The sequence below is a fragment of the Symsagittifera roscoffensis genome, unplaced genomic scaffold, assembly GCF_963678635.1.
Source record: "Symsagittifera roscoffensis unplaced genomic scaffold, txSymRosc1.1 SCAFFOLD_729, whole genome shotgun sequence".
NCBI lineage: Eukaryota > Metazoa > Xenacoelomorpha > Acoela > Convolutidae > Symsagittifera > Symsagittifera roscoffensis.
This window is the reverse complement of record NW_026970781.1, coordinates 1,334-16,368: the sequence shown is the minus strand read 5'-3', so window position 1 is coordinate 16,368 and position 15,035 is coordinate 1,334. Positions and strand designations below refer to the sequence as shown.

The 15,035-nt window shown below is 35.3% G+C and overlaps 1 protein-coding gene across 1 annotated transcript; it reads left to right on the top strand.

The window, feature by feature from the left end:
- Nucleotides 1-4,698: 4,698 nt before the first annotated feature.
- On the top strand, nucleotides 4,699-11,144 carry LOC134855975 (acetylcholine receptor non-alpha chain-like; the record flags this gene model as incomplete). Its single annotated transcript, XM_063872341.1, has 4 exons — nucleotides 4,699-4,798; nucleotides 9,571-9,615; nucleotides 9,800-9,909; nucleotides 10,999-11,144. Coding segments are annotated over exons 1-4 (355 nt in total), but the record flags the coding sequence as incomplete, so codon positions are not given.
- Nucleotides 11,145-15,035: the final 3,891 nt, after the last annotated feature.

Here is a 15,035-nt window from a genome sequence, read left to right as displayed (position 1 = left end):
CTAAACAACCAGGGGCGGATCTAGGATTTTCTCGAGGGGAGGGGGGCGGATTTTCAAAAAATTTTCCAAAATTTTGACAACTTTTTTTAGGTCGACCAAATTGATTTTTCGAGCTCTCCCAAAGCACTGTTTTGCCCCTATTTTGGCAAAATTTTGTGCGCCGCAGGCAAATTTTTAAAAAAACAGTCAAAAAGCCGTTTTTGGGCACGTTTTGAAAAATTTTGACAAAAAAATCGCGTTTTCTTTGGCGCGCGCTCCCCCTTAAAGTTAGTATATATTGGCGCCCTAGGCGCCTTTAGAAAAATTTTAGGGTCGTTCGGCCAAAAATGTATTTCTCAAAAAGTATCAAAGGGGGGACCCTTTGGGTCGGCAGGGGGTCGAATCCCTGAGAGAGGAGGGGGCGTCCGCCCCCCCCCCCCCCGCCCCCCCCCCTAAATCCGCCCCTGTAAACAACACTTTTGCTATTTTTTTTGCAAAGAAACTGCATCCTAAAGTATCTTTCAGTTATTTTCCGAGGGTTGAAAACTTTTTGTCAACAATTTTTGAAAATGAAATCATGTAAAAAATCTGAGACTTCAATTCGAAAATTAAAAAGAAACAAATTATCCAGTAATGAAACCTTTTCTGGAAAAAAATTAGTGCTCTATATCAGGTCAATATATCAGGTCAATTAAAACAGTGTAAAAAACGAAATTAGTTGTGGTACATAACATAAATAATTCTCAAAACTGTTGTTTCACTTGATCAGTACTGACAGGGGCGGATTAAGGGGGGGACGTTTCCTCTCTCAGGGATTCGACCAGTGGTGGATTTAGGGGTGGGGGCGGCGGAGGCGGACGCCCCTTCTTCCCTCGCCCCCCTCAGGGATTCGACCCCCTGCTGACCCAAAGGGTCCCCCCTTTGATACTTTTTAAGAAATCCATTTTTGGCCGAACGACCCTGAAATTTTTCTGATGGCGACTTTGGCGCCAATATATACCAATTTTGAGGGGGGAGAGCGCGCCAAAAAAACGCAAATTTTTGGTTAAAATTTTCCAAAAAGTGCCTAAAAACGCTTTCAAAAATTTGCCTGCCTTTGAAAATGGAATCTATTTGTTAATTTTCCCAGTGAACTAAAAATTTTTCCCAATAATTCAGCTTTCTCAAAGTAGGTTAATTTTATCAAGAAACTGGTAATTATCAGTAGCGGATTTACGTGGGGCAGGGGGCGGACACCCCCCTCTCGTCAGGGATTCGACCCCCTGCCGACCCAAAGGGTACCCCCTTTGTACTATTTTGACATATCCATTTTTGGCTGACGGACCCTAGAAAATTTTTTTGAAGTCGCCTTATGTGCCAATATATACTAATTTTGAGGGGGGAGCGTGCCAAAAAAAACACTATTTTTTCGTCAAAGTTTTCAAAAAAGAGACTAAAACGCCTTTTTGCGCCTGTTGTTTCAAAATTTGGGCTGCGCAGAAAATTTGGGCAAACAGGGTCTTTTTACTGCTCTGGGAGAGCTCGGAAAAGTGTTTGGTTGGTCTAAGAAAAAGGTCAAGAAAGTTTTCGAAAGGTTTTTGAAAATTCGCGCCCCCCCCCCTCTCGAGAAAATCCTAGATCCGCCCCTGAGTACTGATAACCTTAGCCACTTCAATTCGGGTGGCCACAAAGAAATGAGAAAATAGTGAATTCTTAATATTGTCATCAATGAGGCTACTATTTTTATCAAAAAAATGTGTGCTTTTTGTGACTGCTCTGTATCATCTGTATTTAAATGAAAACAAAAAAAATTTCAACATGTTTTGCCCCATGCTATGAAGAATACAAAGTGAATTATTTTGCTGCATCTAGTAATGACCGAAAAGGCAGCCCAGTTAAATTTGGTATAATTTTTGAGCCATTTTTTGCACCGCTTACGCTGAGTATGTCGCGCATTCCAATTTCATGTCCATTAAATTTAAAAAAAAATGGTGTAAGCTTCATCAATCTATAAAGAAATCTATCATTAACCGTTAAGTTAAGAAAAGTCAAAGTTCTTCGACAAGAACACGAGGCACAAATAATCTTTCATTATCTTAGATTTGTAAATAGATTTTACTTGATAATTTGGTTGTATTGTACAATTTCTGGGTCCGTTTCAGTTCTTTTTGTTCTGCATTTCAAGGAATATCTTATTGTTACGTTTTTAGTCCCCAAGAATTACTTGCCGGTTCAAGAGAGGTGTTTGATTTGTTTTCATTTGATGCTATCTTTTTTGACCGACAGACTTCGAGTTTTGTAAAAGAAAAAATTACAATTACAATATGTACCGCACTAATGTTTTTTTGATACAATCTTTTTCGTGTTGACTTTGAAGAAAGTGTTCAGGCGCGGCACTGAAAACTTTACTGCAGAAATTCTTTGTTTTTGGCCTCCGGGGAGCTCTATACTTCATAATGAATGACCTAAAAACAACTATTACAAATATGTTCATAAAATCGTCTACAAAAGAGTACCACTGGAAACTGTTTTTTTCTGATATACGGTTGGATAGTGTGTTGGTTGTTTTGTACCGATTATGGACTGCTAGTTTTTTCAAGCTACCAGTTTTTTTTTTCAAATCGGATTATCGTGATTACTTTTTTATTGCATCTTCAAGGCGCTTGAAACTCTGAGATAAAAATGGAAATGAGTTCTTTGAGACTGAAATATTATCTATAAAGAAAGTCTTCTAACCCTCCTCCTTCTCTCATGTTCTCTATATTTCCAGGAGTTTGACAGGCTGTTTTCTAGAGGACCATTAAACTCACAATATTTATTTTATATAATGCTTCAATTGTTAATGGGATGTCAACGCCAACCGCACAGAGCCCAAATATTTATCTGTTTTTTATTCAAATCACCAACTATCTCCCTTTTTATCAACAAGAATTGAAGTATATTCAAGGCTCTTTTTCTGAGTACAAAGTAGAACCTGCGTACACTATCCTAGTCATAACATCTCCACCTACTTTCGTTCGGGAATTCCGGTTGTTCAATCTGTGTTCTCTGTTAGAATTTAGAAAACTAGGATATTTCCTGAGTAGAACTTGAAAAAGGGCCAGTTCTACCCCGGAAGCTAATGAAAATAAAATCTGAACTAATCCAACCGGAATTTACAAGGGTTGAAAGAATATCTAACATGGCATATTGAATTTTGAGACGCTCTTGGATCTTCTCTTTTCTGTTTATTTTGCACCGGGTTGACTTTGTTTTGCAACATCAAAACAAAACCCTACCTGAAAAAATCAAATCCTCGGAAACATGGGGGATTTGTAATTAAAGTCAAAACATTTCGAATCCAGTGATTGTAACGCATGCTCAAATAGCACAAACTCTAAACATTAAGGTGAAAATTTTTTTAATTTACTGTCTGACTTTTATCAGAGCAAGGATAACTGACTGCGATAGATGTCCAACTTATCCGGTCTTTTTATTGGTCAGAAATTAGCACTCTCTCTGAAACAACCAGACAGAGATCAAATGCAATACTATCTTGGTTAAAATCTAACAGATTTTGTGCATGACTTGCACTTCGGCGAGAAAATTAAATTCGAGACTACAAAAAACGAAACTATAAAACAGAAACTATAAAAAATGAAATCAAATGGTTTTATCCGAAGTCAATCGTGCTTTATGGTCTTTGTAATTTCAGATTTGAATCGTTCGCTAGGTGTTTTTCATAAAATTTACTACGCCAGAGTATCAAATCTGCCCATTCGGGGCTCATTTTTCCGGAATGAAAAAAAACTTAAAAGGTTTTTAGTAGGGTATGCTCTCAATTCCGAAAAACAGAAAGCCAGAAGATAATATTAGCCGATCAGAATTTAGTTTTGAATACTCTAGTATAAACGAGAAATGAGTCAATTTCGAACAATTTGAAGGATGTTAATTGGCTCAAAGTTTCGGGCATTCGGTCCTCAGAGCGTAATAATAGCTATTATTAGTCGGTTAGATCTTCCGTTTTGTGAAAAAGGATAAGTTACTACCTGCAACCGGTTTTATACTGATTATGTCAGATATTGACTTTTTAACAAGCCCAAAAATCGATTGAAACCGATTGTTTTTTTAAGTTTTGATGGTTTTTAGTATTTTACAATCACCAGTTATATCGATTGAAAAATATATTTTGAGGCAATAAAATTTTAAAATTCCTGTATTAAAAACTGTGAAATTCAGTTGTAAATCAAAAAACTGTTTTAAATCAATTTGAATTAATCATAACCTCAGTTTTGTCAGTGCGGGTGGGCTTCAGGAGGGATTCGTTAGAAGGTACCATAAAAGGGCGTATATTTAGAACTAGTGCATTATTTTTCTGCAGGTCAATCAGATAAATCGTGAGATTTTTGAAGCCCAGTCAAAAGCAAATTTTTATCAGCATTAAACGATTTTCATAGACAACGAGCATCGATAAACACGTTTGAGGTTTAAGTACCAAGGTTTATTTTGTTCAAGGAAGTTTCTCGATGCTGAATGGGGTTCTAAAGCTGGAATAGTTCAACTGGACACTGGAGTCGTAAATTTGCCTTGGCAGCATGCTCAGATACTGAATAATTTTGGAAAAAGCTTCAAAAGAATTGGTTGTACCTTATGGCGATATTTATGTTTTGAAGCCGAGTAAATTAATTAAATGGAGTGTGAATTGACCTAGAATAAACAGGGCAGATGGGTTCAAATGTTTTGTTTGCATCGGTAAACACTGTTTGATATTATGATAATTGACCCGAAATAAAGCTGTGAGAAACAAATGGGCCGTATAAGTCCTTTTAGCCGCGAGGGATCAGTTTCTATCAGGAGCGAGGTGGGTCTACTATAAAATTAAAAAATATATTATATATTTCTTAGAAATTGTTTTAAATAGAATATCGTCGTTGGATCGGGGTGGAGCGATTTCAACGCTCTCAAAATTAAATCACACCGATTTAAACAAAAAAAACTTCATTTGCAACGAAAACGTGCTTTTGATTCGGCAAGCAAATCACTTTTTTGAAATGAGCAAGAGTTGTCTTATCACAAGAGTTGACAAAAGTTTCCTCTGAAAAATCAAGTTAGAAAAAAATTTCTTTTCTTTTTTTTCAGCGCGTAGGATTATACGTTGGGAACGGTATACAGCGTAATGTGATACCGAAATTATAACTTTAATAACAATTGTTTTTTTTTCTTAAGGGATTTTCATGCATAAATGTGGTCGATAAACAAGACCAACATAATCATCATCATTATCAAAATTTATCTCTTAGATGATTTTTCGTTTTTTTTTCAAGCTAAAAGTTCATCTGGCCATGCTGATCTATCAACAAAGATGATTAAGACCAGGGGCGGATTTGAGGGGGGGACCTTTTTTAAGGGATTCGGCCCCTGCCGACCCAAAGGGTCCCCCTGTGGTACTTTTTAAGAAATCTATTTTTGGCCGACCGACTCAAAAGTTTTTCTAAAGGGGCCTTTGGCGCCAATATATACTAGTTTTGAGGGAGAGCGCGCGCCAAAAAATAACGCAGAAAAGTTCGCCAAAACAGCGTCTTTTTGGTTCTTTATGAGAGCTTGGAAAATCAATTTGGTCGACCTAAAAAAATTCGTCAAAATTTTTGAAAATTTTTTGAAAATCCGCCACCCCTCGAGAAAATCTTAGATCCGTCCCTGATTATGACATAACAATAACCATCAACCATCTCTGTTTTATTTGGCTGTCATAACCAATGATTGTAGTGAAAAATCATAAATTCCATTAACTTCTTACAAATTGTAAAACTACCTGCTACTTTTGAAAAATTCATAAAAAAAAGAGTCTTTTAAAATTAAAAATAAAGCACAATAACATAATACCAGGGGAGTTTGGCTCCCTTGAAAAACTTTCATGCATCGATGCAATTTGACGAGTTACTGAGTTGAAGCGAGAAACAAACTAACGGAAACTTATGGGCTGGTCTTCATGCTAAGTTCACGGAATGCATTTGATATAGTTGATCGTTCAAATCTAAAATTGATCTGAGAGGTTGTTAAAATTTCATAGCATCAAAACTTGGTGTGGTTATTTTAATGCGATCTTTTTTGTAGAGTTTTACCGGTCCTGTAGTTGCGTCCTGAAAACACGCGTAAACGTCGGGTAAAATTTGTTGAAATATTGAAGTTAGACCAATCAATTTGTCTAATTTTAAGAATAGGAAACGCTAAAAACTTTTTTTGTTCCGTTATTCGAAGGATATCTTTGCTTGGTCTGGTTTTTGTTCAGACTTTTGTATCGAAAGTAACAAATTGTTTGTGCTCGGGGTGGTTTTTTTCTTCAGACAAAATTCGACTTTTTAACGAGCCATTTTTACCGGATTTCTTTTATTTATCATTCAAAAGAAATTGTTATCCTGAGCTTTTTTTGGAAAGATATTTCACCTGAGATCTTTTTTGTACATTTAGTGGGTTTAAAGATTGCCATATTGGCCAATTTGCGACAATTAACGCACGACATATTTAGCACTATAAACGCGTAAGCGGAGATTTAATCCGTCTTAGAAATAGTTCCAAAGTGGTTGAAGGAAGCTTATCTGCAACAAATTATTTGTTGCCAGGAGCAACATCTATCATTTTGTACTTTATACGTCATGTGGGGGGATGATTTCAACAAAAAATCTCAAATTCAAAAGGAAAAGTTCATTTTATTTCATTACATCTAATTCTTTCATATTATTACTGCTCCATAGAAAATAAAAGGCAGTCTGAACATTCAGAGCTTTGCACTCATAAGATCAGTTTTGTTTTAATTTAGTCATTGTTCGACGTCTAAGTTATCCAAATTTGACGGAATTTTTTCTTACATCTGGAAAAAATTGTTAGATTGAGCTCAACTTTAATTAGATGTTTCACCTGATATAATTTCTCCTAAAGTTACAATGTTTGAAAAATTTATTGGTTTATGCTATTAATTTCATAAATATGAAAACAAACACAATGTATTTTTTTTGCTTTCATGTTACTTTGTTATGTTTCCGTCTCCTTCTGGGAAACCTAAACCCAGCAAAATCCGCTGTCAGATTTTTTTGCTCATTTCCTAGAGACTATGAGAAACTTCAAAAAACAGTGAGCACACCAAAAACAGCTGAAGTTTTCAAAATAATTTTGCATAAGAAATTAATATTGTGTAAGATTTTTGCAAAATGAAAGCAAAACTTTCAAAAATTGTGCAAGAAGAAAGCAGAAACAAAAGTTTCTTGCAAGATTTGCATTTCGAGAACACGGGTTGAAAAACAGAGTAGTCAAAACTACCGTCTGCTGAAAAACCGGTCTGCTAAATCACTTTGCTAGACTTTATGAGAAAATTTGTAGTGACACTATTTCATTTAATTAAACCAAATCTTTTGAACTTTTTTACTGCGGATTTCAAGATTACTCTCAGTTGGACACTTCGAAGACTATTTTTTGATGGACTTTTTTGTCTTTCACTCCTTGCGACGCAAGTTATCGCCTACATCTGTTTGATATTCTTTTAGAATACATATATTCCAAAATGATTTCATATGTTGTTCTTTGTTTCCTACATTTTTTTTCTCATCTCGATCCTCCAAGACTTCATCATTTTTGGCATGGGTCGAGCGATCGACTTCAACTATGTTGCAAGGAGCTCAAGAGTGAAACTAGTTCTTCATCTGACGCATAATCCAGTTTTGCTGTCTTTGATTTTACCTGAAGAACAAGTCCGGGGAAATTAATTCGCCCTTTGGACCGACTTCTCTAAGCACTTGAACTCACTCTAAAAATATTCTATGGGTCAAATTAATTTGATTATACACTTCATGGTGAAACAATTCCCTAGTAGTTTTTACTGTTCTGTTGTAAGTTGTGTTAATTGAGCCGACAGATTCAAAAGTCGAAAAGCTACGAAATGCATTAGAAATCGCAGGGAAATAAAATAATTTACAAAGGTGCTCGGTCCCAATTATATGATCAACTGTATTGTATCTCAAACATTCAATTTTTCCCAAACATTTTTTTTTGGATGCTTGTTTTTATTTTTGGTGCCTAATAGAAAAATAACCAAAAAAAAAATTGCATGTAGTTCTTAAACAGGGGCACAACAGCGGTTCGCCGTGATGAGCTGTACAGCTCTTGTGTTGGTCCTTTCCCCGTGGATAAAACGGTCTTAATAATTTGAAACAGAAACTAAAAGCAAATGTTTTTGAAGAGAGCATGAAACCAAGGCCATAAATAACTTTACATTACATAACCCTGACCATTCTGTTCCTTGCAGTTCGATTCCTTTGTAATAGACTTTCTACCTATAGCAGGCTGTTATTACGCACCCTTTTTGTTCCATTGTATTTAAAAGAAGGCTATCTAATCTGGGTAGTCTGTTTAACAAAAAGAAATCGGCACGAGCTTTGTTTGAAACAATGGGGATTGACATGCTGATAAAACTGCGCCCTGGGAGAAGGGAGGATGAAGACGTAGGAAATGAAAGGCGGGCTTCCATTGAAAAAGCACCCGGAGGATAAACCCGCAGAAGTGCTGGTTAATTAGAGGTTCATTTGGATCTAGCGCCATGGTGTTTCCTTCGATTGTTATTTCTTGTTATCATTCTTTCAGTGCTGATCCAATCTGTGAAAAGCCAATGGTGTTGCAAGGGTAATAGAAAAGACTATCTACTTGATGTTGATTGAGGGTGTCCGCAGGGGTAAAAAGTTGGTTGGAATTATGGACAAGATTGAAGACAGAAAAGTCTGACGTCTGAAACCTTTGAAAAGAGAAGATACAGGATTGACATTTTGTATGTCTCGTAATAATAAAACAGTTAATTAATAGTTTTTTTGCGAATGTAGATGTAAGAGGTCAGTAAAAGGCTGAACGAATTTGGGCTAAAATCAGGGGCTGATCTAAGATTTTCTCGAGGAAGGGGGGTGGAACAAAGGGTCCCCCAATATTTATTAATTTTGAGAGGGAAATGCGCGACGAAAAAACGCAATTTTTTTTTGGTCAAAATTTTGTAAAAAGTGCCTAAAAACGCTTTTTTTGGCCTGTCTTTTTTTCAAACATTTGCCTGCGGCGCAGAATGCTTGGTAAAAATGAGGTTTTTATATTGATTTGGAAGAGCTGAGAAAATCAATTTAGTCGACCTAAAAAAAATTCGACAAAAATTTCGAATTTCTTTGAAAATTCGAACCCTCTCAAGAAAATCCGCCCCTGACTAAAATTAATCAAATACCAGCTGAATTATAAACAGCCGAAAACTATACACCAATTCTGGATACAATTTAATGAAAATAATGCGTAGAGATAAAGATAAACAGCCAAGATTATGAGTCACCAGTCCCTCCACCTCTCAATCAAAAAACTTGCTGAGTTCGAGACCCCAGACAAAAAAATTAACCATGAAAGATGCTAATAATGCTAACTAAAGCTCGCACAGCGGTTCGCTTGAAGGAGACCGAATCTCATATGATGATCATGCCCCTCGTTGGAACGGTTTAATTAGTTTTAGTGTAGTTTTCTTTTTTTTTGAAGAATTGTCTGAATCCTTACTTAAGAACTTGAAGTCAAATATCCGACTTTCAAACATCAAATATACGGTTTTATTTTCTTATGCTTCAGAACGAGCAGGAGCAAAAAGTGACAACTGCAGTTTGGCAAGTCAGGGTAAGAATCTTCCTTGGTTTTTCAGTGAAAAGATTATTGCTTTTATTCAGTTAAATGTAAGCAAGCATGGTTAATTAATTTTTTTGATATAGATTAATGTTAAAATCTTTTGCATTTACGCTTCTTTTTTGTTTCCTTTAAGGATTGACATGGAAAAACTTTTACATGACGTGTGTTTATTTAGACTTGGTATGACGAGTTTCTCTCGTGGAATCCGGAGGACTTCGGAAACATTCGAGACATCCGGGTGAAGAAGAGTCGCATCTGGTTTCCCGACTTAGTCGTCACCAACACGTAAAACACAGACACAATAGACACCATATTTCACATACACGTATTACAATCGATATTTGTTTTTTTTTTTGTAGCGAACTAAAACGCTTCTTTCTTCAAAACTTGGAGTTTTAGTGTCTGCTTACATCCCAGCGACGTATGGCAACCGAATAGCAAAAAAAACCAACACATGAAATTACTTTAAACTGGCCAAGACTCTGACAGACAGCTATCATATTTTAATTCACCAAAGTCTTATTGGTCAATATAACTTAATGTCATTGGCCAGGAGAGGTTCCCCGGATTTGGTGGGAGAAGGGCGGGGTTAGAGTATCTGCATTCCGTAAGGCCAAATGTTAGCCAAAATGTTCTTCCATACTTTTTGCTTTTTGTTTCAACCATTGAAAATTGAAAATGGGGAGGAACCTTGTAATCGAGTGTTTTAGTTTTTTTTGTTTCTTTTTGTCCACGCAGAATCAAGTACCAGTGATATACCATATTAAAACCTTTTCAGTCATAATTCGAACAACAATAAAAAAAATTCCAAAAACTTTTTCCAGTGTCGAGAAAATTTTTTTTTGTTTTTTCGTCTAATTTCGAGCTGGTAAAGCGAGCGAGCATACTTACTTGTTTAATTTAAAAATTTAAGCCGTTTACAATAGCTTATTTATGCTTAATTATAGTTTTACTCGAAAAAAATTAGTTTTTAGAGTTTTTAAAACCGTTTTGGGAATCAAAAACTTCAAAAATTCAAAAAAAAAATTGAAAAAAATTTTGATTTTTAAAAAATTTTTTTAATGATTTTTTTTGTTTTACCAACGATTTTTCTTCACAATCTGTTGTCCAGTTTGCCTGTTTTACTATTACTGTCAAACATGCTTAGGTTCTAGTTTTTTTGTTCAGATCATTTTTTTTTCACACCACGCAGAAAAAATGACACTAATTTAAAAAAAAAACTTTTTTAAGTTTATAAGTTTCCAGATCCTGGTTATATCTTGCATACTTTGAACAAATATTACGAGGGATAAATTACTGAAGTGTTTGTCAGCTATGACGATTTTTATTCAGCCATTTACCTTTGAACCTATAATTTTGATGTTTTCCATGCAGGATCCAGGTGCAAGAACCAGATATCAAGATCAAACTGAACTACACGGGGGAATTAATGTGGGACAGTGCTCTGGTGCTGGAGACCAGTTGTCACATCAATGTCAAGTTCTTCCCATACGACCACCAGTTCTGCCAGATTCTCATTGGTCAGTAAATTACAGTCAAAAGAGCTGGTCAAATTTTAGATAACTTATTTAAATTTCAGTTTTTATTAGTTTAGTTATTTTAAAAAATTTCTTTACGGTTTTTCTCAAACATTCGATTTCCAAAACTCGAAATTGACATAATCTTTTCGTTTAAACTTCAATTGGGACTGAAAGATTTGAGTCTTCCAAAAGCTTATTCACGTGGTTTTTAAATGCACAACCCAGCTTTAAAAAACTCAAGCTCATGCTCCACACTTCAGCAGACAAGTTTTACGCTAGCTTATGGCAATACCTGCTTACCTGCTGCTAAAAATAAGGAATTCAATCAACCTGACATATTTGCCGAATGTTTGTTTTCTTACACTACTTCCTAGGAGGAGTCGCGTGCCTCAGTAAACACAGAATGCTTTTTCCATTATCTAAATAAACAATCAAATATTATGACTCCACTAAGTTAAACATTAATCCTGTCTTACCGATATTTGAATTGGAATTAAACGGGAATGGAATCGATTGTTTTGGCTTAAGACCCCGTACCCAACCTGTCAATATCTTGCCAATAATAAACAAAGGAGGTGCGAAAATAGCCGAGATTCATGGAAGAAGCTGCCAAAAATGATTAGAATGCTGAATAATATCATTAGTTACAAATCTACAAATCCGTTTCTTTGGTTTCATTATAGAACAGAAGATACCTAGTTATATCATGTCTGAAGTTAGGAAATCTATATTGACCTCGTATTCACGTTTTTATGAACGCGAGCTTAGAGACCAGTAAACCAAAAGTGCTTGCAGGCTTACATATGGCGTTGATGGTGTTAGTTATGGCATTCACAAAAATTGAAGAATTAGCCTAGATCGTCCTTGAGACCTTCAGATCGTAAAGAGCTGAGGTGCCAACGTGTCAGCTTCCCAAAAAAGCGGGAAATTTGATCAATCAATTTTTGCGTGAACTAGTAAAACAACTGGGTCTAGGATCACAGGCCGACTGGACTTCTAACCGAAGGAACTTTTTCTAGGATTCGGCTTCAAGTACCGTCGGCTTCAAGTCCGGCACCCAAATAACTTAGATATTTTTGGCCGGAAAATTGAAACAATTCTCCCTAAGATAACAGTTCTCCAATTTAAACAATAAGACACCCGAGTCTTGTCTCAGGGGGCGTAGCGATTAGCATGTGTGCCTACAAGAATGCGCGAATTGCTTTATTTAGGCGTTCTTTCAGCCGAAAAATAAATAAGTTTTTATTAAAAAGATTAAGTCACTGGATTTGTTAGGAGTTCAAAATTTAACTTTGCTCTGGTAAACATTCGGCATAATGAACGCCTTAAAAAAAACAAAGTTCAATTAGCAAATTTCGAGCGAGTCAACAGAATTGTTTTACTTGCGCATGCTAATAGGCCCGTCCCCCTTGTCTCACTTGCGGACTATTCACTATTCTACAAAAATATACTTGGTTCTAATCTCATATTCGCGGAGGTGAACGAATTTCAGCAGTATAAGCATTTTCGTCAAACTGACACACAATGTTGTTTCGGTAGACTGACTTTTCGGAGCGTTGAAATACTACCATTCAGATCTGTCTTCAATAATCATAAGCGCCAGCTTAAAGACAGTAAATCAAAAAATGTTTCAATGATTATTATAAATTGTTTACAGACGTATATATGGCTTTAATGATGTCACAGATAGCATTTACAGTCGTTGAAGGGTTAGTCTGAGAGATAATACCCATGTGGCCTTGTTTTCAGACGTCTCTGACAAAACGATAACTTTATCAAATAAAAGTCTAGCCAAAATGGACATGACCATATTTTTTTTGGTTTGGCGTATAAATTTTGTACTTAACTGCAAATTGTTTTGGTCAGTAATTTTTGGATTTGGATTTCTTGCCTTTTTGAGGTATCGTGATCTGGTCGGACGCTGCATGAAGTCAAAATGTGACATAAAGGGAAGCACGGTTTTCTAACACTTGCGACACAGAAAAGCTACCTCACAGTTAAAAAAGCTAATTCAACAGCTTCAATGTGTTTCAAAATCACAAAATGTGAAATTACAAAAAGAAAAAACTTAATTTTGAAAAACCAAGAGATTATTCATGAAATTGTTTCAAAAGCTACACACAGGCCCTAAATCAAATCGGGTCTTTTCTGTTATACGGCCCATATTTATCAAATTGATAATAGAGCTTCTATTTTTATTGAATATCCGAATTTTCTCACAGTGAAAGTAATTTTAACCAAGCAGATTCGAGTATTCATTTTGGTTCCATGATTAAAGTTTGGAAAAGATCAGTTTTGGTCCGTATAACCAAAAAAACCATCAAATCTAGCAGCCAGCTTATTGTGCATTAATTTTTTTTTCATCAGTTTTGACATAGGCTTTGTAAATCACAAAAAGAGCAAGACTATTGTTTTCCTAAATTTAAAATTCACACAGACAACTTTCTCTAAAAACAATGGATGTCTTAAAATAGTATCAAATGTGGTCTCTTTTGGTCTTTCTGGAAAATAATTAGCTCCAAAAGTCTCGCGAAACCAATATCAAAACAGATTATAAAAGAAATAAAAATATAAAAGGTAACAAAGATAGCCCGTTGCTGTGCAAGTAGCACAGAACATTCCGACCATTTTCTTAAAAATACATAAGACGTTTTTTAATAAGTGCCGTTTTTATTGTGCGTAGTGAGGTTTAAGGATCTGACGAAAACCTAGAAATTAGGCATAACCAATTGTCACTGTAAAATCGGCAAATTTGGCAAAAAGTTTGGGCGGCAAGGAAACAAACAAAACAAACCATGAAAACGTATGAATGTATGTATATGTTTTTTGAATCTAGTTTTTTATTCCCAAAACGACGTTAAGAAACTCAAAGAAATAGATTAACAAGAGCTTTAATTTGATATATTCAGATGACTATTTGTAGTACCTGATTTTGCGTGGAAAACAAAAAAAGCTAAAACACAACAGAGTTCAAAGTTCCTCCCCATTTTGTATTTGGAAACTACACTTTTTATGTTTCTGGTAAAGAATGTAAATAACTGTTTTTTTTTGGTAAAATGGTGTTTATTCAAAAATGGCGATAAAAAAAAAAACTAAAAAAATTGCTTGTCTTTCTACATTAGGCCTGCTCGCGTGCTTAATTAGCTCGAATTATACTGAAAATCAAAAAATTCGAAGCAGTTTTTCTCGACACGGATATATTTCGAAAACATTTTTTGCTGTAATCAATGCTGAAAGGGTATTAATATGATATATGAGTCCTACCGTTTTTTTGTTGGAAGCAAAATAAACTTGCTCGCTATCTCTTTATTCGCTCGAGTTACCCCAGAGGTCGAAGGGGTTCAAAAAGGGTTTTTCTCAACAAAAGTAAAAAAACTTTGGAAATTTTTTAGGGTTGTTCGAATTAAGACTGAAAAGATCTTAATATGACATTTCACTCAAACATTCCGATAATTATTTGTAGTATTATCTTTTGGTTTAAAAAAAAATAAATCTAAACGTGTTTTTCTCATTATTCGGAATTTTTGTTGCAAATTTTATAATGTTGGTGGAATCACAATTGATAAGGCTTAATTTGTATTATGTATCACTTGACCTACTCCATTGATTTTAGTGCCTGATTTTGGGTGAAAAAAGAAACCAACAAAAAATAAAAACTGAAGTCGGGCAAGTTTTAAAGTTCCTCCCACTTTTTCAATGGTCAGAACAAAAAAAATTTTTAAGTGAGTAGTCGCGGGTCAAAAGAGTTAACATTTAGTTCTCAACTGATGAAACGTCCGATAATTTTTGTTACAAATTTCTCTGTAACGATTTCTTATTTATGAAGTGACTGGCTGGATAAAAAAATGGAAAATAAATACTTCGAAGGCTTCATTTGAACCTTAAACTAAA